This window comes from Mastigoproctus giganteus, chromosome 11, assembly GCF_048544385.1.
Source record: "Mastigoproctus giganteus isolate SK-2022 chromosome 11, ASM4854438v1, whole genome shotgun sequence".
In the NCBI taxonomy this organism is placed as follows: Eukaryota; Metazoa; Arthropoda; class Arachnida; order Uropygi; family Thelyphonidae; genus Mastigoproctus; species Mastigoproctus giganteus.
The window spans coordinates 55,770,357-55,793,982 of NC_143585.1; the positions used below are offsets into that span (position 1 = coordinate 55,770,357).

The 23,626-nt window shown below is 37.3% G+C and overlaps 1 protein-coding gene across 1 annotated transcript in view; it reads right to left on the bottom strand.

The window, feature by feature from the left end:
* Positions 1 to 23,626, bottom strand: part of Iswi (nucleosome-remodeling ATPase imitation SWI) — a 473,510-nt gene that overhangs the window by 377,540 nt on the left and 72,344 nt on the right. Inside the window, exons 3-4 of the mRNA XM_090385082.1 lie at positions 23,287 to 23,459; positions 3,037 to 3,134 (exon numbers count right to left, since the gene is read on the bottom strand). Coding sequence (XP_090241208.1) covers positions 3,037 to 3,134; positions 23,287 to 23,459 — 271 coding nt within the window. The remainder of the gene's footprint in view (positions 1 to 3,036; positions 3,135 to 23,286; positions 23,460 to 23,626) is intronic.

Below are 23,626 nucleotides of genomic sequence, written 5' to 3' on the forward strand. Positions count from 1 at the left end.
CTGCACATCTCCAGTCCGTGGGGTCCTCCCCTGAGTCCAAGGATTCTCTCATAATTATGAACTAAGGGTTTGCTTACTTCCTTTGCCGCCTCGTTTAATATAACTGGATAGATCCTATCCACCCCAGGTGCCTTTCTTATCCTATAGGATAGGTAGTATCCTATCCTTTCCCCTATTTTGTTCATAACAATTACTGTCTCATTTCCAACACCAAATCCTAACTTGATCTTCTATGCTCATGGCGCTGACCAAGCTCAAGTAATATCCTTTAATGCTATAACGGTCAACTGTTTTTTCTTCAATCCTTAAAATTAAATCGATGAAAACTACTCAAATTGCTTTTATTATTTTAGTAAACTTTTACTGGATGAAATTAATTCATTTCAGTCATTTATTCATTTGGAGATGCAATCATTATGACCATGAATTAATCTGTAATAACTTATGTTTTACATTGGCTTCAGATGACCAGTGTTTGTGACAAATATTTGTTAATTGTCCACATTTTCCATGTTATGTCAAGAGTTTACTTGCAGTTTACAAGCACCAAATACACCAATCCTTGGTGACTTCTAAACGAAAGTCAGTAACTGAGTAAAAGTTAAAGGAAGGGCAGGAGCTTTTTTTTTTGAGCAGCAAGTTTAATATCAGTGTTTTTTCGACCCCTTCTAAGTAAGAGAACACTTTGGAATAGCTAAGAAATTGGCCGACCACCACTGTATAATCTTTATTTTATTCATTCCTTTCCAGTATAAAAAAAAAAAAAAAAAAACTTTCATCTTCCTGATTAGAAACAAAATAATTCAAATTACTTACATCATGAGGATTTGTCTTTAGTACAAATACACACAGTAAGATCTACTTTCCTTTTATTTCAAAGTTCATTAAAAATATCAAAATCTAGCTAAGTGTGTTAAATTTTGGTAGAAACTCTTGTGGAACACTAGGAGAGCACCTGCAGAACACTGGGTTGACATTGTGAATATCAATACCATATTGTGAATAAAGATTTTCTGTTGCAATATATCTAAGTTGCTTTCAACTTATTAAAGACATATACATTTAAAATTTTCAATTAGAAACAGGCATAGAGTTCAAACTGTTTCAGAAACGTAAAGAATTCCGTTAAGTTTACATCTTTCCCTATTATATGTTGAAGTTCGAATGATTCTGTAGATATAGCAGGAACTTGAATGTTGTACATTTATTTCTTTGCAGGTAGGAACAGTCTACAAGAAAGTAATTTTACTGTGAGTGGTGTGTCACACTTAATGAGTCTGTCCCAGTCAGAAGATGTGAATTAGGTAAATATGGCAACTGCAAGTCATGGCAAGAATAACTTAATCTTTTCTATTTAGCAGGATACTAAAGATACAGAAACATGATTTCTGTTTTATCGACATGAGCCTGTTATTAGTTTGGATCTGCCATATTTGCATCATTAAGCTCAACATGCTGTTCAGAAATCAACAGATGAAACTTTTATTTGAGTTGGTATCATGTTCAGTTAGATGTTTTGCTGTTTGATTTCATGCTCATTTCCAGTGAACCTGATGAGCTGGACTCCAACAAAAAGGAATCTACTTGTTGCACTTTTTTTTTTTTTTTTGGGTTTAATAAGTATAGACAGTGCTTTTTTCGGGACAGTACAGAACAGTACGGCATACCGGCACCTTTATTAACAGTGATGTGTGACATTTGGATGCAGTGCACTTCGAAATTTGTAATTCCATAAATTTTTTTCACGTGTTTACCAACTATTCAAATAAGCTTAAAATTATTTAACTACATTTGCATTTTTCACTGTCTATTGTTAAGATATTTTTATATAAAACTGTATAACCATTTTTATAATTCTAAATTACTCAGTCGGATCTCTGTTTAACGAAGTCCTTTTATTGTGAATTATTTTGAATTCCCCTTGGAAATAACATTTAAAATAGTTCCCGTTCAACGAAGAAAATTTTCATATAGCGAACGGAAATGGACCTAATAACCATTAACATTAATAATATTTTACAGAGGAAGTGCAGGTGTATTATTCTAAATAATAAGAATATCTAATTTTCAGTTGTATTTAATTTTTTATTTTACAGTGGTTTTACTGCTTTTACAGAATGACTGCGGAACAATTCTGAAAAAAAGTTCACAATGGCTTTGTTATATTCTCATTTGGGAAAAATCTCTACTCTACATAAATAAAATAAATCCATAAAAAAAAGGCAATCCAAATTATGAAACAGTCTGAGTTAGTGAAGTCTGAATTAGTACGGTTCTGCTGTAGTTGAACAGCCACTATACATTCAGAGAATCACAATAATACTAGTGTAAAGTGTGTTAGTTGTCTGACGGCACTGGGAGTTTCCCCCATCTCCGCGTTGTATTCTTTGTAAGTGACACAGAACTCTGTGGAGGCCAGAGATTTAAAAATGTGTGGGGAGTGGTTTGTTGTGTAGTGTTATGTTATGTTGTTTCTCTGACCATTTAGCCGTTGGGCCCCTATTAGGATCCACCGCTGCCCACACTTTGCCACAAGGAGGCAGGTCAGGCACCCAGTAGATTATTTAAGTACTCTGGCAGGTCCCGTCAACTATTTTCGGAGGATTTCAATGGAAGGCCTTAAAAAAAAAAAAAAAATCACAATGATACTGAAAAACTATAGTCCCTTATGTGATCAAAGCAAATATCCTGAGAAAATATAAAATAAAATAAAAATATCCAACCTCCATCACAAGCTGTTTCTTTTCCCTTTTTTTAATCAGAAAATATATCTTATCATAACAGGCAAATGCTAATTTGTGATAACATTACTTGTTGCAGAGGATTACAACATGTACTTGTTAAAATACATTTCAGAGATCTCATTTAGGTATTAAAGAGGGTAACAACTGCAGCTGAGTGGTACGAAATTCAGATTCATATAATTTCAAAAATAATTTCTACTTCAAATTCATTTTTCTGTGAAAAAAAAAAAAAAAAAAAGGTATTCTGCTATCTTTGCTGAACAAATATTTTAATATGAATATAGATACTTACATGAAGGTGACTGCTCAAATCGAGTAAAAGTTATAGTTTTGCGACTTTCTGACAACAACTCCTCATCTTCCTCTTGTTCTGTCATACGATGCCGATGACTGAAAAACAAATTAAAAGTACAATCAGTATGATGTACCAGACACGTCCCAACAGCCTATTAACAAAAATAAATCAATCCTATTAACATAAAAGTTATTGTTATTTTTGGGACAAGGGCTGCTCAGGCCATATTGCGCCTATCAGTGATGTGGAAGATACTCATGATGACTGTTTTGCTAACAGTCAGAAACGATCATATAAATTTATCCGTTTGATAAATGAGAAAAATTATGTGGAGTTGGCATCATTACCTATGATAAGACAGAGCTTCAAAGATTCTTTAAGATTAGGAAGAAAACTGAATAGAGTTGCCGGGCATGTGAGTATAAGGTGCATTCAACAAGAATGTGCTTCATTGTGAGTTGAGAATTGCAGTGTGTATGTACAATGAGGAGAATCATTGCCTGTGAGGAGAAATAGGTGGGTAATGTGACCAATTCTTGCTCTGGCTAGGATTACTTCTTCCTTTGTTTTCCCAGAAGCTAAAGACCCATAACAGTGGATCTGGTTTTATTTGAAAGGGCTTATTATCTGTTTTAGTTTGCCATATAAGTGTCCATTGTTCCTTACATATTCTTTGTATATTAGATTTGTAGTCAGCATATAGAACGAGAGAACATGATGAATCTGAATTAGAAGGATGTTTGGCGGCATAGTTTGCACATTCATTTTCAGATATCCTAGTGTGGCCTGGGATCCAGCAAAAGATGACTACCAGCTAGAGCTCCTGAGTATGTATCAACATACATCTTATCGTTTTTATTAAGGGATTCTTTGGTGAGGAGGTGTTTTGTAAGGCTATAAGTGTACTCCGTGTGTCCGTACATATTATACTCTTTTTGATGGACAAATGGAGAATATTTTCTAGGGCAAGCTTGACGGCGAACAACTCAGCTGTATAACTGCAACATTTTGTGAGAAGCGATACAGAGGTGTTAAAAGGGAAAACTGCTGCAGCACCTACTCCACTATCAGACTTTGATCCATCAGTATATATTTTTGTAAAAAGAGGATAATTCTCTGTGTGAGCAGTATGGAGTTGTTGTATATTGATATTTGCAAAGTGTTTTCCCCAGTTTAGGAAGTAATTGTCGCAGGATGGTTTAATATAGGACCATGGGGCAACTGAACAGGTTGGATCTTGGAAGACTTTTTCGAGGTATACATTCCAAGTTTCTGATAGTGCCTGTAATCTGACACCAGTAGGCTGAACTGCACTGGGTTTATTTCTATTGAACATTTTAAACTGTGGATCACTAAGTATACGCCAAACTGGATGGGTAGGCATGCTTCGAATTTTAGCTGCATAATTCAGAAGTAACACCTTTCTTCTGGGACAGAGTGGAACTTCATGGGCTTCAATATAAAGGCTTTGTACTGGCAATGTTCTATATGCTCCTGTAGCAATCCTGAGGGCAGAATGTTGAATAGGTGCAAGGCATGTTAGCACGCTCTCCCTGGCAGAGTCATTGACTGGGGCACCATAATCAAGATGAGACCTAATTAGAGTTCTATACAATTGAAGCAGGATATAGCACCCCATGTTGTCAAAGAAAGAACTCTGAGTATATTCATTTTTTTCTAGTAAGTAGCCCGCAGATATTTGACAAGTTCTAAGAAATTAAGCTTACTATCAAAAATCAGGCCGAGGAGGCGAATACTTTTCATGACTGATATAGGATGATCTGTTAAGTGAAGCTCTGGGTCAGGATGCATCTTCCATTTGTTACAAAAATGAATGACACTAGATTTCTGATAAGATAGTCGGTATCCATTCTGCGTCATCCACAGCTCAATATTGTTAAGCGAGATTTGCAGTTGCCTTTCGATGAAGTTCATATTCTGTGAACTACAGGAAACAGGTCATCAGCATAGAGATATGAGTTTACAGGGTTGGGTATGCATTTGGTTGTTATTTATTCTTATTGCAAATAAGGTAGAACTCAGAACTGAGCCTTATGGGACTCCTTCCTCTTGTATATAGATTTGCGAGAGGACTTGCCGATAGCGGACTTGAAAAGTTCTATGCTGAAGGAAGTTTTGTATGAAATATGGTAAGTGGCCTCTCAGGTCAAGGGAATGAAAATCTTTCAAGATGCCAAAATGTCGTGTCAAAGGCCTTCTCTATGTCAAGGCATACCATAACAAGATGCTTGTTTCGGATAAATGCATTCCTGATGTTCGTTTCAGCTTTGACCATGAGATCCAGGGATGATTGATTTTTCCTGAAACCAAATTGGCTATCAGAGATTGGATATTTGGGGTCAAGATACCAGGTCAGTCAGCGGTGTATCATTTTTTCCAGGGTTTTACTCAAGCAGCTGGTAAGAGAAATAGGTCTATAGTTGTGAGGGATAGAGTGATCTTTCCCTGGTTTGGAAATTGCCAGTACATAGGAGTGATGCCAGCATATGGGGAATGAATGTCAGTGAAAATATGATTTTAGAAAGTCAGCAACAAGGATAATGCTTTTTTTTTTTTTGTTATCTAAGTGTTTAAGCATTATATAATACACTCCGTCTGGACCAGCAGCACTGTTCTTTGAGGTATATATAGCTTCTTGAAGTTCAATTATAATAAGAGGCCGATTGTATGATAGACACGACACGATTTAGTTTTGAAGTTCAATCGAGATTTTTCAGCTGAAGCTTTAATCTTCTGAGGTCGTATGCAGTCGATGCAGACAATTGTGAGAGTACAGAGCCTATTGCAATATAAAGCATTTGCAATTTCTGCAGGAGTATACAGCTCCTGCCCACTCCAGTTGAAAAGTTGGGAGGATAGTGGAGGAAATTTGCCATTTAGTTGTTTTATTATTCTAGAATTTTTATTAACTGAATTTGCAAATCGGACCCAGGAGTCTTTTTGCTTTCTTCCTGATATGGCAAGCCTTGGCTCCGAGTTTTTTTCTTTTTTGTCACTCTTACAATCCTCATTCCACCAATAATTTATGGATCTATGGGAGCTGACTGTGACTGTGGGATGGCAATAGATGCAGCTGCTAGAATTTGTTTAGTGATATGGTTGGTGACTATGCCAATTGGATGAGATTCAATGATCTGATTATCAAAGGATACATAAGTATACTTTGCCCAATCAGCCTTGGAAAATTTCCATTTCATGCAGTTTACTGAAATCAGAGTGTGAAGTTAAAATTTTACAGATTAGTGGATAGTGGTCACTGTTGAGTGGATCATCAAGAGCTGTCCTATCAATACAAGGAAAGAGGATCGAAGAGCAGATAGATAGATCTACTGAGGCAACTGTTCCTGTTGGGAGATGGATGTAAGTCGTTGAACCAGTATTTAGGATGGTTAAATTCTGCCTGTCAATGAGCATTTCAATAAGTTGTCCCCGTCCATCTGCATTGGGCTCTCCCAATGCAGATGGATGGGGACAACTTTCTCTCTCTCTCTTCTTTGTGGTTCCTTTCCCCCACCCCTTCCCTACACAGCAGCCTGTGTAGGGATTATCTCCACTAGCAATTTTATAGAAATATTATAGAAATGGATGGTGTCCACTGAAGTCGCCCAATAAACAGAAAGGGGTTGGCAACTGCAGAATTAAATCTTCAAGTTCATGAATAGTGCAAGGCTGACTGGGCAGCAGATAGATAGAAAGTGTTATAGTGACTCCAATTGCTATTCGTATAGCAACAGCTTCAATAGAGGTTTGCAAAGGAATGCAAAGGACTCATGAATCTCTTAAAGGCAAGGGACTCATGAATCTATGAGAATAGCAACCCCACTGTGAGCTTTATTTGTAACCAGTCTATCTTCTCTGAAAAGAAGTATAATTTCTGATCGAGAGAGATACCTTAGGAGTTAAATATGTCTCCTTTAAATAGATGCCAACTGGATTATAATGTTTAATTATTTCCTAGATAGCATCAATATTGCTACGAAAGCCTCTGCAATTCCATTGGACTACGTTGTTCATTGTTTAGATTTAGATGAAGGAGCTGAGTCTGTCTGTTTTTTAAAAGTCTGTTTGACACGGTCACTTTTAATTTTATCTGTTTTTCAGAAAATTGTTCTCGTGTCTATTTCATCCTCTGGATGGATCTCCAGAATGGAGTCAACTGGCTGTTCGCTAACGGGATCTGGCTTCTCTGTTTGAACGGGTCTTACAGGGACTGCATGGACAGCAGATGGTATGGTGACTGGAATGTTGTTAGCCCTGCTTGAAATATGTTGCTTTGATGATTGTGGTACAGAAGAGATCAAGGATCGAGCCCATTCAGAAATGGAGATGTTTGGTGGAATTGATGTATCAGTTTGGACTGATACTGAATGAAATTTTTTAGAATTGATGTATCAGTTTGGACTGATACTGAATGAAATTTTTTAGAGGCTTGGCACAACCACAGGGGCTCACATCTGGTGAGTATGGGCTTGACACACCCAGGGTCCTGGGTGTGCCAAGCCCATACTCACCATCAGATATCATCATTCTTCTCTTTCTTGGTGATTCCCTTCTACCTCTCTCTCTCTCTCTGGGTAATTCAGAAATTTTTTTTTTTTTTTGGCTGGTGCACCATAAGCCTCAAGCTTCCTTGCACCATATGGCTAATAATAATAATAATGTACATCTAGGCATCTGTAGTTGCAATTGCTTTCGTGCTTCTGGGAATGAGCCTTTCTTTTATAATTTGTATTTCTGGATTTTTTATCTCGTATTTCCACTGTTCACAATTTTTAGAGAAGGCTGGGTGGTTGCCTTTACAATTGGGACAAAGCGAAGACTGGGCATTACAGTCAGTTTGGGTATGCTCTTTCGATCCACAGTTTGGACAGACTGTTTGTGAGTGTCCAAATTTCTGACACTTATAACATCTTATTTGGTTTGAAATATATGGGCAAATGCAACAATGCAAATACCCTGCTTTCACTGATGAAGGTAGGTTGGGGTGAGCTGAATGTTAGTATGATGCTCCGAGTCGGAATTAGCTTGCCATCTTTTTTCATCATAATTCTTTTGGCCTGTGTGACTTTCTGTCCTGCAGTTCCTGAACAATTTCTTCCTCTGAGATATTGATTAGGTCCCTTTCTGAAATTATGCCTTTGGATGTATTAAGTGTGGCATGTGGGGACACCTTGACTAGAATTCCACCAAATGAGTTGAGTCTGAATGAGAAGACTCGGTGTTTAGAGCTGGTGGTCTCTACAGCAGGTCGCCAGATTTTAGTCGACTCACCATTTTTGGGGAACCAGCACATTTTTGAATGAGAAATGGCGATAGATTGCCTAAGGGCTGGTTTGTCAGTGAATGCAGAATCAGAAAACTTGGTGTTCAGTTCAAGGAGCATCGTCCTCAGTCTCTTTGGATTGGTAGAGTCAATATCAGGTTGATGCAAATCCATATGATTCGTATTTGCAGACTTAATCAAGGGGGGTCGCATTCCATGTTTTGCTCCTTTTGGCCCTGGGGGTTTGCTTTACCACTCAGGTTTCCAACCCGCCACGGGGAGGCATGAGCAGTGCCACTAGGTGACCAAGCGGCTGAGTTATTTGGTTAGTACTGTTAGAAATAGAAACAGAAAGGTGGCCTTCCTTTCTGGGCCTTTGCCTACTTCTTGTAGTGCAAAAATGCTACAGTAATTTATAAATAAAGAGAACGGTAGTTGGAACAAAATATAATCTATTCAAAGGCTCTTTGGATTTGTGTACTTTTTGAAACACACACAAATCGCTTGGTCACAGAAAGTTTGGCACCCAGGGCCTAACTTAAAAGGAATACAGTGCAACTTCAATATAATGCAGGTGTAAGAAAACAACTTTAATACCTGCATTATAAGAGAATGTACATTATAGCCAAAATAATTTTACCATTTTTTTTCCCAGTTTTTTTTTAACATAAATACACTTCACTCAGTAAATAAAGTATTTATTTACTAATGTTTTATGAGTATTAACACTAAAACACATTAGCATTAGTAGTGCAAATGATACAAGAAAGCAAGCTTATACAGCATAACCCTACAGTGTCATCTGGTTCATGGCTGATAATCATGTCTAAAATAGTCTTGTCTCAGTACTTTCCCTGTTACATGCTGTTACAAATAACCAGTGGTGTGCTGGCCGGCTCATGTGAGCAAACTGTTAAATTTTCAAGAATTTTGCGAGCTGGTTGTTAAACCGGCAATGGCTATAAACTATAGAGCAGAACACATTTCTATCCACAATGACATTTGGGTGATAAGCTTGTATGTGGTGACATGAAAAAAAAGCTGGGGAGTGATTATTTCAGGACCCTTTGTGGTTCCTTTCCCCCACCCCTTCCCTACACGGCAGCCTGTGTAGGGATTATCTCCACTAGAAATTTTATAGAAATATTATTTCCAACAAACATACATCTGCTTAATTTTGCCTGAGCCGCTTCTTCTTAAGGTAAGACATTCCCATGCTCAATGTATGTCAAAGATTTTGCATTTCTAGAATTGTCACGAACCTGATAAAGTCATTAAAAATAAATTTCCTGTTTATACTGTGGGACAACCACATAGTCAGAGGAGTTCACAAGATACAAAGAAAACAAGAAACAGCACAGTATTTAGCAATCAAAGGGCTGAACCAAAGTCACTCAAAGTGTGTGTACTTATATACTCTCAAGCCTGACCACTCAGCTACGGCAACCGATGAAGAAGCAACCAGGACAAAATTAAGCGGATGTTTGCTGATAATGCGAATTCGTTTATACTTTTGGGTGGGGAGTAATTTTCACGAAGGGAGAAACCACAACCACACATTGGCTACGGATACAAGAGCTCAGCAAAAGTCAACAAAAACATTTTGTGAGAATCAACTGGCTATATGGAAAATTACAATAAAAAAATTAATATTTTATTATTGTTTGAAATTTTTGCATTCCAAATTGTTGTAAATCAGCAAAACTTACAATAAATATATACACACATATTCATGGTGCAGTTTTTTTTTTTTTTTTTTTAGTGCACCAGCTGTTAACAATTTACCAGCACACCACTGCAAATAAGTCACCCAGTTGATTTAAAAATTGTTTCCCATTCTCTCCCACATTCTCCAATCAGTCAAAGAAAAACTGAAATCTCCATTAATAAGACACTCATACTTACTAGCTCATTCCATTTGCAAATGGAGGACCTTATAATCCTCACAATCTTCTGATTCGTAGATTATTCCCAATCTCATTATACCTTTGCTTTCAACTATCTCATATCACAGAGATTCTATCTAGCATGCGTAACTTCTGAATCTGGAAATGCTTTTGTCATGCCCAGGATGCTTTTGATAAGCATAACCCCACTACCTCTTTGATCTTCCCTACTATTCTTCCTAAATGCAATGTATGCAGACTGCAAAACTTGCCATCCCCTATTTCCAGGTGGCACCACGTTTCCATCAGCCCTATTAGGTCAGCATCAGTTGTCCTAGCCTAACATTAGTTCAAACTCTCTCATTTTATTGGCGACACTCCATACATTACTGTAAATGACTGACAATTGACTGACTATTCTCATGCAGTTTATTACCTGACATGCTCCTTGAAGGGGTGTCAGAGCAGAAAACCACATTAGCTTCACACTAATTTGAAATGGAGCTACCCTCAGAACACCTTGCCAATATTAGCTACTGCGGCAACAAACAAGAAATGAAATTCTGAGATATGGACAGGCAGTACTTTGACTCATACTATCTGGGAAACATATATCTATCACTATTTTTGCAGCTAATACACGTGTATGTACAATTCCTACTGCAATCACCACAGACTCCTCTGTATTACAAAATATTGCAATATGACCAACTATGAAACACTGTAAGCACTGAATCATATTCTGTGAACCATATTAGTAGTACAGATTTGATTAATTTTATGTGCAGACCAGATAGATCACGATTTAATATATCAACTTAGCATTAGCAGAGGCATATAATGCAAGAAAGCAAGCTTATACAGAGTGTGTCTCAAAAATACACGGCATAACTTCAGGAATGAGTTCCTCATATGTAGACAATAAAAATATTTTATATCAACATAGTTCCGGAAATGCTTGGTTCGTGAGTTATTAACCAGAATGTCTTATCTCCCGCAAGTGATTTCCTTCATTACAAGGTACTGACAGAATCTGGTGGTTTTCCATTCCGACCACGTATTCAATCAGGAGCAAGTGGATATGCACTTTATGTACGGTTTGGTGGACTGCAATGCTCTGGAGGCTTGTCGTTTGTACCACGAAAGGTTCCCAGAACGAAGATGTCCAGACTGAAACGTTTGATGCTATCCATCGCCGCCTTTATGAACATGGGAGCTTTACACCTCGTGCTGCCGACAGAGGACAACCAAGATCTACAACTCCTGAAGTAGAGGAGAAGATTTTGGATGTTGTGCGTGCCACTCCTGGAATCAGCACACGCAAAATAGCAATGCAACTGACTGTTCAAAGTTCGACTATTTGGAGAGTGTTGCGAGAACGCCAACTGTATCCTTACCATCTGCAATGGGTACAGGCCTTGTCACCAGCAGATTACCCTGAGCGAGTAATGTTCTGCCAGTGGTTCTTGCAGCAGTGTGGTACAACTCCTCACTTTCCTGCCTTAGTGATATTCACAGATTCTTGTGGGGCCATTTAAAGTCATTGGTGTATTCGACTCCGGTAGCTGATGTGGAAAATCTCCGCAATCGAATTGTGGCAGGTTGTGAGACAATACGAAACATGCCGGGAATTTGGCATCGTCTTCACGAGTCCATAAGACATCAATGTGAGGCCTGTATTCAGGTAGAAGGTGAACATTTTGAACAATTACTATAAGGTGATGTGAACAGTTAAGTGTCATAGACAGATTGTCAAAACTCGGAAACCAAGCATTTCCGGAACTATGTTGACATAAAATATTTTTATTGTCTACATAAGAGGAACTCATTCCTGAAGTTATGCCGTGTATTTTTGAGATACCCTGTATAGCATCAGTCAAAAAAAAAAAAAAAAAAAACATTCCCAATTCACCCACCCATTCGCTCCAAATGTTTGTCTAGTTCTGCCTTGAACTTATTTAAGTTGCTGCCCTCCACTACCATAGATAGAAGTTTGTTCCAACTATCAACCACCTGCTTGGCTAAAGGCAAATTTCCACACATCTATTCTACAATTATCTTTCCTCAATTTGAATTTATGTCCACTCAGGTGAGTAATCTGTGCAAGAGGAAGAATCCCATTAGCACTGAGCTTGCTCAATCCATTCAAGAAATTATACACTTCAATAAGATCACCTTGCAGGTGTCTAGTCTCCAGAAGCTGCAACTTGCAGGACTTTCCTGGTAACACCAACCTTTTGTTCCGCTCACCAATATCGTTGCCCTTCTCTGTGCTCATTCCAGCAGCTCTACATCTTTCCCAAAATGAGGCCTCCAGTCCTGTATATAGTACTCAAGGTGTGGCCTGACCATTGCCTTATACAAGGAGACAACTGCCCCCCTTATCCCTGCTAGCAAAATTCCTGTATATCACTGACAAGACACCATGAGCTCCTCTTGCAGCCTTTTTGCACAGCTCAGAAAACTTCATATCTGACTGCACAAATCCCCCCCCCCCAGGTCCTTTTCATTCTCCACTACCCTGAGTGTAGTATCGCCCAGTTGATACATTACTCTGGGGTTACTGCTACCCATATGTAGTACTTGACATTTGTCAATGTTAAACTTCAGTTGCCACCTCTCAGCCCATCTGCTCAACTTTTCCAGATCCTGTTGCTGTAGTACTATCATTACTGTCGTTTTCAACCTTGTCAACCTTCGTATCGTGTGCAAACTTAGACATTAACCCTGATATACCTTCATCAATATCATTGATAAATACAGAAAACAACAGTGGGCCCAACACCGAACCCTGGGAGACTCCACTAATAATATTAGTCCATGAAGAGCAGTTTTTAATTAATTTAATAAATTAATCCCCAACAGGGCACAGCCCACTTGTTGCTAGCTGGTCCTCATTATCGCTAGCGGTACAAAGTCCGTTAATTCCCCACAGGGCACAGCCCATTTGTTGCTAGCTGGTCCTCATCATCGCTACCAGAACAAAACCGGTAAAACTTCTTTAAAATAATGTCAAAGGACAGCCAGTTACAACTCTCCCATTAGCATTAGTAGTGGCAAATGATGCAAGGAAGCAAGCTTACATACAGCATTAGCCAAAAAAAAAAAAAACATGCACTTTCCATTTCACCTATTCATTTCCTCCAATAGTTTGTCTAGTTCTTCCTTGAATTTATTTCAGCTATCAACTTCCACAACAGATGGAGATGTGTTCCAGCAATCAACCACCCACTGGCTAAAGGCAAACTTGTGCATATCTATTCTGCAACCATCCTTCCTCAAATTAAATTTGCACCCTCTCATGTGTAGTCTGAGCAAGAAGAATCCCATCAGCATTGAGTTTGTTCAATCCATTCAAAACATTCTTCACATTATTTATTTAAGACCTCTAAGTTATAGTATAAATCTCATTAAGAAATTCTTTTTTATGCATTGTCCTTGTCGACATCATAAACCGTACTCAGTCTTCTTGGTACTAAAAAAAATTCAGACCTAGTTTTTGAATAACCTCTGAACTTAGCAGCAATGTCTTCCTCATTCTTCACCTCAATACCCCAACAATTTTTCAAAAGGAGTAAAGGTAAAAATTTAACTATAATAACAGAGAAATTATTTATAACTTACAAATGTTAAAGAATGTTTATTCTTCATCATCTCTAATACTCTTAACATTACTCAATTTGATATCACTCAAAATCAGCATGACTTAACAGTCTCATTTGTTCCCTATTTTTAAATTTGTCATTAGCAACCTTCACTATAACTACTTTATAAGTGCTTTAACAGTCTTCTTGGTCACTACAGCATAAAAGGACTCTTGCTGTTGTAAACAGTCCACTTGACTATTTACATCAAACAAAAATGTATTAATTGAGATCTTACTTCACATATTTAGAGTGAATGGATGGGTGAAATGGGAAGGGGTTTTATTTTATTTTATTTGGCTGATGCTATATAAGCTTGCTTTCTTGCATCATATGCCTCTACTAATACTAATATCTTTTCAAAACCCATATTTACAGGACCAACTTCTTATCTTGATATTTTACAAGATCCTGTTCTACTAACAAAATCTGTATTTTTTAGATCTGAATTTACTAAATCCTGCTCTACTAACAGAATCACGGATTTAAAATTTAACTTTTCTTTCCCATTAGAAAAAAAGAGAGCATCTGAACCAAGTGAGAGAATGAGCAGGTTCGTGCCTCGTGATCTAGGAACTCGTGTTCTTTAACTGGTTTAATAATAATCAGTTAAAAAATTTTATAGTTAAAATTAAAGTGCTGCCCATTTTTTCATAATTTATAGCAAAGGCTAAATTGTTCAACTCTCATCTCTTAATCCGTGTTTTCTTATTGAAGTTCAAAAGAAGGGGTAAAGGTAAAAATTTAACTATATTATTAACTAAAACTATGCCCAGAGGAAGAAAGAAGTGCACCGCTTGTCGTCTATAAATCTAACATAAATGAATAACTAAAAATGTAGGGTCAGATGAGATATATTATACTGTTGATGTCTTGTATTTGGTACTTGTAAGTCTCCTTATAATTACTAAAAGAGGCTCTCAGTTTATTATAGAAAGAAAAGACTAATGTGATGTCGATCACTGCAAAAACATTACGAAGTTGTCTTGAAAACTGGCTATGGTATGGGAGAAGAAATTTTGTCTTGTATGTAATCTTTACTAATATTATTACTACTTGGATTGTTGATGCTATTTTTTACTGCTGATATAGTGTCTCGAATCAACTGTTTAGGATACTTCTTAGCTGTGAATGTTTTTGTTAAGTAGTGTAGTTCTGTTGTTAAATCTTGCTGTGACTGGCTGTATTTTAAGGGGTTGTGTATCTGATTGTGCAATAGTGATTTTTTTTTGTACTATATGGATAGTGGGAATAAAAAATGTAAGAATTTCCCTGTGTTTTTTTCATATACCGGTAGTTCTCGACTTTACAAGTTAATTCATTCCTAGTGTGTGCTCGTAAAGCAGGAATTTATTTCCCATAGACAATGTTAAAAATAGGGGTTATGTTATCAAGAATTAAATTAGTTTATGTTTAAACAATGATTGATTTATCCAAAGAAATTAAAAGTAGCCTGTAAAATTGAGCAACTTATAATAACAGAGAAATTATTTATGACTTAGAAGTGTTAAAGAATGTTTATTCTTCATCATCAACTAAATGCACACGTGTCGATCACTCATTATTGGCTCGGCACTCGTTGGTTTGTTGCACAAGAAGTCGTCTTCTTCAGAAATGCTTCAAGAGGTGTTTGTTTCTAAGCTAATCTTCTCTTTATTTTTTTTATAAATTTAGTAGCATGCATAAGCATTTATTAACGGAATGCACAAATTGCAATTAACACGATTTACATGGAGTAACAAGTTTACGAAGCTTAAAAAAAAAAGGAATGAAGAGAAGATTCTGAAAATTTATTTATGCTTTTTATACGATTGAAGATTTGAAGATTTCAGTAAAGGGCAAACCCATTTCACCATAACATAAAAACCCACACAATTCCAGCTATCAGTATTTTCACAAATGCAATAACATCGAGTTTACTACCCATTTATAATTGCTTGCAGTAACAGAAAAGCCCAATAAATGAGAAAGTGCAAATTGTTTTTAGCAAACAATCTAAAGCACAGAAACAATCTAAAGCACAGAAATGTGCTTTAGATTGTTTGTTATTTGGTTTTTAGGAGCATTAGCAACTAAGGCCATATTGCTCCGGGGATATGCGGTGGTCATTCCCTGACCTTTCCACATCCTCCGTATTTGGTGGGCACGGGCTCTAACCCCGGTCTAATCAAGAAGCGTGTGATGTGCTTTGGCGAAATATCACAAAGCCATTCAAAATTGGTTCTAATAACATATGATAACGATAAAAGTGTAGTGCATTTAATGATTTGAATTGGTAACTAATACAATTTACAATATAAAAAATGACCTTATAGGGAGTTATATAGCGAAAATTTGAACTTCTAAGGTCATGGAATCAATTACCAAAAAACAATGTGTTACTGGGTTCACATTACGATATTTTCGCGATAAGATGGTAAGGGATTAATATTGTAAAGTAGGGTACACTGTATTGTGCAGCTACGTGCGTGGTTTGAAATGCAATATTTATGAATGTTTAACATTCATTAATTGCAAAAAATGTTCATATTTTCGATTTTGCTGATACTTGATAAAAAAAAAAAAAAAAAACTCCAAGCCCGGCAACTCGTAAAGCGAAAACTGCCTGTAAATCTTTGTTCTGAGTCTGTGTTCGCTTTTATATATAGATTAAGTTAAATTAAGAAAATTAATGCCGTTGTTTTCCTCCAATTCTAAGGTGCATTTTAGTCTATTACGTACAGAGTTAAACTTGGTTAGCAGCTTATCGATTTTATTGTTTTATTGCCGACTAGTAATATATCATCCGAGTACCGTAGAAATAGTTTGATCTCAGAGAGGGAACAATCCCTCTTTCTGAAATCTATTTGGCAAGTGTTGAAATGCCAACCCCATCGAGACTGTTATCAACAGTATTTTGGAATTTACGTAGTCTATTTTAATTAGAGGAAGACACTTCCAATTTGAAGATAAAATTTATGAACGGATTTATGGACTATTGATGGGGTTGGGCATTTCATCCCCTGTTTCTGAAATCTATTTTGCAAGTGTTTTACTAATCAATTACTTCGGCCATTCCCCTGTAAAATCAAACTATTTCTACAGTACAACATATTACTAGTCGGCAATAAAACAGTTATCGATAAGCTACTAACCAAGTTTCACTCTATACATAATAGACTAAAATACACCTTAGAATTGGAGGAAAACAATGGCATTAATTTTCTTAATTTAACTATATATAAAAACAATAACAGACTCAGAACAAAGATATATAGGAAAAAAACACACAGGAAAATTCTTACATTTTTATCCCCACCATACGAATAGTACAAAAAATCTGTATTGCACAATCAAATATACAACACTGTAAAATAACGTCAGTCACAGCAAGATTTAACAACAGAACTACACTACTTAACAAAATTAGCTTAGTATGAACCAGAGCTGTAATGCTCATTATTGTACAACTACTTCACAAAAACATTCACAGCTAGGAAGTACCCTAAACAGTTGATTCAAGACACTATCAGCAGTAAAAAATAGCATCAACAATCCTCGTAGTAATAATATTAGTAAAGATTACATACAAGACACCAAAATTGTTCTCCCATACTATAACCAGTTTTCAAGATAACTTTCTAACGTTTTTTAGGAGACCGACATCACATTAGTCTCTTCTTCCTATAATAAACTGGGAGCCTCCTTTAGTAATTATAAGGAGACTTACAAGTACCAAATACAAGACATCAACATTATAATAATATATCTCATTAGATGTCAACCAGATTGTAAAGACTGTTACATAGGTAGCACCACTATGAAACATGGATCATCTAAAATGGCAAACACGAGAGCATACTACCATCACAATAGTGATCACAATAGTGATGGTAGTATGCTCTCGTGTTTGCCATTTTAGAGACTGCACATGTAGCATAAGCACCGAGCTTATGCTACATGTGCAGTCATATAATCACAACCTGTTAATTGACTCAAAATGACTTAAGACGTGAGTTAGGGTTGAATTTGAAAGTGTCTGAAATACTGCCCAGACACGATAGGAGGGAGAATATGATGAGAGCCTTCTCGATCAATTCGGCCCTGGAGAGATTGTGCAAGGTTCAAGGAGTACAATTTTTCTCAGCTGTGCTTATTAACAAGAGATACTGTTTCTACAAGGTTTCTACTGTTTCTATACACTTAAATAGAAAGGGTGCAAGGATATTTGCTGATGCTATCGAGGCAGTGTTAAGTGGGTCGTAAACTGCTACCTTGGGGGAACCACAGACTAATAGATTAACAGTAGGTGCTGGCAGAGGTGAAAGTGATTCTTGCACTGCTTCTACTGGAATGAGCAGCAGCCTGGAAAACAAAGTGCAGGGGATTTCAGAGACTGCTAAGAGTTGTTGTTATTTGGTTTTTAGGAGCATTAGCAACTAAGGCCATATTGCTCCGGGGATATGCGGCGGTCATTCCCTGACCTTTCCGTATCCTCCATAATTGGTAGTCATGGGGTCGAACCCCGTTCTAATCAAGAAGTGTGTGCTATGCACTGCTGCTCCTGCCCATCTGGCTAGAGGCGCTACTGCTAGGTGTCATTGTGGAACAAGTAAATACACAGGCTGTGTTAGAGTAGCTAAGAATAGGAACAGGTGCATGTTTACTTGCATATACACCAATACTAGGAGTTTGGTAAATAAATTTGATGAATTTGAGCTGCTGGTCAAAATATCAAAGGCAGATATTGTTGGAATATCAGACACAGATATAAGGAATGCAGAACTGAAATTTGGGTATTACAATATCTACAGGAAGGATAGACATGACAGCAATGGAGGAGGGGTTATACTATTAGTTAAGAAACACAAAATCCAAGAAAGTACAGCCAGTCGACATGGCTGGACAGTGCAGTGTCGAGTCAGTTTGGTGTGACACAAGCACTGGGAAAGCAATATTGAGAGTAGGAGTGTGTTATATGCCTAATGACTCTGATGAGTATAATAAATAACTGTACAGAGAAATAGAGTGGGCCAGTAAATCAGACTGTTTTATAATGATGGATTTTCATTTCCCAGATATTGACTGGAATTTGTGGGTTGGTCACTCACACACTAGCAAAGCTTTTGTGGATTTCTTGGATGATTGTTTTCTACAGCAGCATATTCTGGAAGTAACTAGAGGGAGTAATACTCTTGATCTGATTATCAGTAGTTATTCTTCATGCATTAAGAATCTGCAGATAAAGGAACCAGTAGGTGGCAGTGATCACGGTGGGATTTACCCAAAGAGGTAACTACCATCAGGGGTAAAGGAAAGGGTTTTTGCTTTCGTAAAGGTGACTACGGAGGTCTAAGAGAGTATTTAAATTCTATACAGTGGGACCAACTGATGAGGATACCAACAGCAAATTATAAATGGGAAGCATTCAAAGAATTAATCTTGGAAGGTACTACGCTTTTCATACCAATTAAGAAATATTGTTCAAGGTTCAGGCCTAAATGGATATCCGATGAATTAATGAGACATGTGGCAGAAAAGAAAAATGCATGGGATACATACAAATTAACAGGTGACATGAAAACCTATAAGCTGGTCTGTAGCCAAGTCACAAAGGAGGTTAGGCAGGCCAAGGCAGATTACGAGAAATCCTTGGCAAAGGATGCAAAGAAAAACAGAAAAAAGTTCTTTCCTTATGTAAACTCTAGAAGGAAGGGGATAAATCAGATGTGTCCACTTGATATCGATGGTTTGACTGTTCATGATCCTGCTCAGGTACCTAACAAACTAAATGAATATTTAGTTTGTTAGGTACATTCACACATGAGGAGTGATTCAGGGAGGGGAATGCCAGAGGTGAATTAAACTCTGGCAGTGAGCTAGATGATTTTGTAATAACTGAGAGCAAAGTGGAGAAGAAATTTTCGTAGATAAACATAAGAAAGGCACCTGGCGTGGATGGGATCTATTCACTTATATTAAAGGAGGCAGCAAAGGAAGTAAGCAAACCCTTAGCCACAATTATGAGAGCTTCCTTGGACTCAGGGGAGGTACCCATAGACTGGAGTTGTACAAATGTGACCCTAATTCAGAAAGAAGGATCAAAGGGCAACACAAGTACTTACAGACCTGTTAATTTAACTTCTGTTCCAGGGAAATTAATGGAGGCACTGGTTAAAGAAGCATTGCAGGATCATCTAGACAAGATTTCAGTTATAGTTCAAACTGGGTGTTTTCAGGGAGCTTGTCTGACTAATTTGGTTGGATACTATGATATGGTCACAAAAGAACTGGATGCAAAAAATAATTTTGATATCATATACTTGGATATCAAAGGAAGGCTTTTGATACTGTTGCACATGGAAGACTGCTGCACAAATTGGAGCAGTGTGGCATTGGAGGCAAATTGCTGCTATGGATAAACGAATGGTTGAGTGGGAGAAGAGAGTGGTAATGAATGGACACTGCTCTTCGCGGACTAATGTTATTAGTGAAGTCCCCCAGAGTTCAGTGTTAGGTCCATTGTTGTTTTCTGTTTTTATTAATGATATTGATGATGGTATAATAAGCTTAATATCCAATTTGCCAATACAAAGGTCAGCAGGGTTTGTTAATGACACTAATGACAGTACGCTGCTGCAACAGGATCTAGAAAAGTTGAGCAGATGGGCTGAGAGGTGGCAACTGAAGTTTAACATTGACAAATGTAAATATTGCATATGGGAAGCAGTAGCCCCCAGAGTAACATATCAACTGTGTGGTACTACACTGACAGTGGTAGAGAGTGAAAAGGCCCTGGGGGTAATTGTGCAGGCAGATATGAAGTTTTCTGAGCAGTGCAGATGGTCTGCAAGAGTAGCTCATGGTGTCTTGTCAATGATACACAGAAATTTTTCTAGCAGGGATAAGTGATTATCCTCTTGTATAAGGCATTGGTCAGGCCACACCTTGATGTATACATCTTACTGTATACAGGTCTGGAGGCCTCATTTTAAGAAGGATGTAGAGCTGCTGGAACGAGTACAGAGAAGGGCAACAAGATTAGTGAATGGAACAAAGGGTTGCTCTTACGAAGAAAGGTTAAAGTTTTGCAAATTACAGTGTCTGGAGACTAGGCACCTGCAAGGTCACCTGAATGAGGTGTATGAAGCCTTGAATGGTTTGCGCATGCTCAATGCTGATGGGGTTCTTCCTCTTTCTCAGAATAATCAATCGCCTGAGAAGGCATAAATTCAAATTGAGGACAGACAGTTGTAGGATAGATGTGCAGAAGTTTGCCTTTAGCCAGCAGGTGGTTGATTGCTGGAACAAACTTCCATCTGTCGTAGAAGTTGATAGCTTAAACAGATTCAAGGCAGAACTAGACAAACATTTGGAATGAGTGGATCGGTGAAATGAGAAGGGTGTGTTTTGTTGACTGATGCTATATAAGCTTGCTTTCTTGCATCATGTGCCCTTGCTAATGTTAATGCTATTTTTCTAAAGACTATAATGAAATATAGGTTAGTGTGTTCTTTCATAATCATCAATATATCTCCATGATTCACTTCTGCATTTATTTACAGTAACAGTACAATGTTCAGGATGGTACCTAATATTTCTAATTGCACAAAAAAGATGATTGAAGATACATCATCACGTGTCATAAATATACAAAACTTACAGCACCTTATAAGTGAGGAAATATCAGACAAGTTGAGGCAGAGGCTTCATGGTGTGTGGAATAATTCTATAAAATTCTGCAAATTGATGAATATCAGTTGTGATCTGAGACAGTGCTGCCATGCAATTTGGGTCTGCTTTTGGGTCAATATTCGTTTTATTTATACGTTAGGTCCTTGAAGCCCACGAAAAAAAGTGACAGTAGAATTTATGACTTCTTAGAACAAACATCAGGGGGGGGGGTTATAAATAATTTGATTAATCACATGATACAGCTCTGATGTTGGAAAAAATCCTAATGAAATTGGCAGTTTGTATGGATAGGTACACCACTCAATAGCCAAGTTAAGAGGTCTGGACAGGCTCAGCAGGTCTGGTCTTCATGCTTTGGCCCGGCTTGGCCGAGGGCTGAAGCATGAAGACCAGGCCCAAAGATACAGGTAGCAATAGTACATATCAGGTAGCAGTAGTAGCCTATAAGTTCAGGTATAAGTCAGGCAGAATTGTCTTTGCGACAGGCCAGGTAAAATGCATGTACTGTGGGCACAGGAAATGTGTCTATAGTGGATAATACAACTTCTAGAGTCATCCATTGCAACTGGATAGCAGATGACTACAAAGATGGTCTGCCTGGTTTGATAAATCGCATTTCCATCTACACCATGCAGACGTGTGGTTACGAACATGGCATGCTCAACACAAGGCTCGCTAATCTCACTGCAGGAAGGGAGTATAGGCTAGCAGGATCAGTATAACGGTCTAGGACATAAAGACCTAAGGTCACTAGTACCTATAGATCGACCTCCCATGGGTGAAAAACTCTTCTGATTTCAACCCAACTGTTAATAGGTGGAACAGATAGTGTCAAAATGCAGTTTCAGCAAACACCCAGCAACTGTGAGATACAGCAGGCTGGACACTCTCCAGAATCTGGTGGAGTCTGTGCATCAAGTACTAGGTAAGTATTCTAATGCAAAGCAATCTCAGTGCAACAAGAATAGGTAGAATAGGACCTGAGCATGTCTGTGAAAAAGAAAATTAAAATTTCCAGAGACCAATTATCATCATTTAAGGTGATATCATTTATAGAAGTACCAATAATATTAAACATAGTTATCAGTTTAGTTATCAGGTGATGTTTGGGAAAAAAAACACAAGTCTTATGTTTCTGGAATTTTGTCCAGGCATGAAACGAGTTACCCTGCCAGATGAGTTGAACACACAGGTGACTTCACCAACTACTCTGAACATGTTCCTTGAAACCAGAAGTCTTCAACTAAAACATCTGCAGCACAATAGCCTCTTCAGCTGGACTCTCTTATGTTCAGTTTTTTTTTTTCCAGTGTATTTAGGTCCTGCATTATTCCAAGCAATTTAATTAAGTGATATCCTGATAGTAAATAATTTTACAGTCATTCAACATGTAAATATTATTCAACTACTAATGCAACATCCAGTTCTAGTGTAATTTTAACACATGTAAAATTCCAAAATTAATTCATTAAATGCATACTATAAATAATTAATACAATGAAGTGTTTTCTTCAAGTAATTTAATGGGGGTTATGAAAGTGTCCCTTTTAGACTGTGATATTAATTTCATCCCACTCAACCAAATAAACTATATTTTACATGTGAAAATAGTGAATTTAAATTATTTCTCCGATGAATTATTTACTTAAATACTCTTTAATCTTCTTTAAGACAATATAGAAAACATTGCAAAAATGAGAATTTTGTTAAGCTATAATGCTTTAATATATAAAAGGGGAAAAAAAATGAAAGCACTCACTCTCCAACAGCAGAGAGTTTTGCTTTCTCGTCATTTTTCTTCAGTTTTGGACGACCAGGTTTCAATTTTGTAGGAGATCCACCTCCTTTTCCACTTGTTCCACTGGTCATAAAATGTGAAAAGATTTCTGTTTGCTGTAGAAGGTAGTCAAATCTTCTTGCTCGATCAGTCTCCTATAATGAAGAAATTTTAATAAGTTTAAAAAACAGTCCCTATAGCATATCTGATTATTAATTTTATTATGAAACTGAATTAGAGAGAGGCCAGTAAAATACCCAATTTTCAATGTGGCATGGCACGTGTGTAAACAGAAAGGAACTTTTCCAGAATCAGAAAAGAG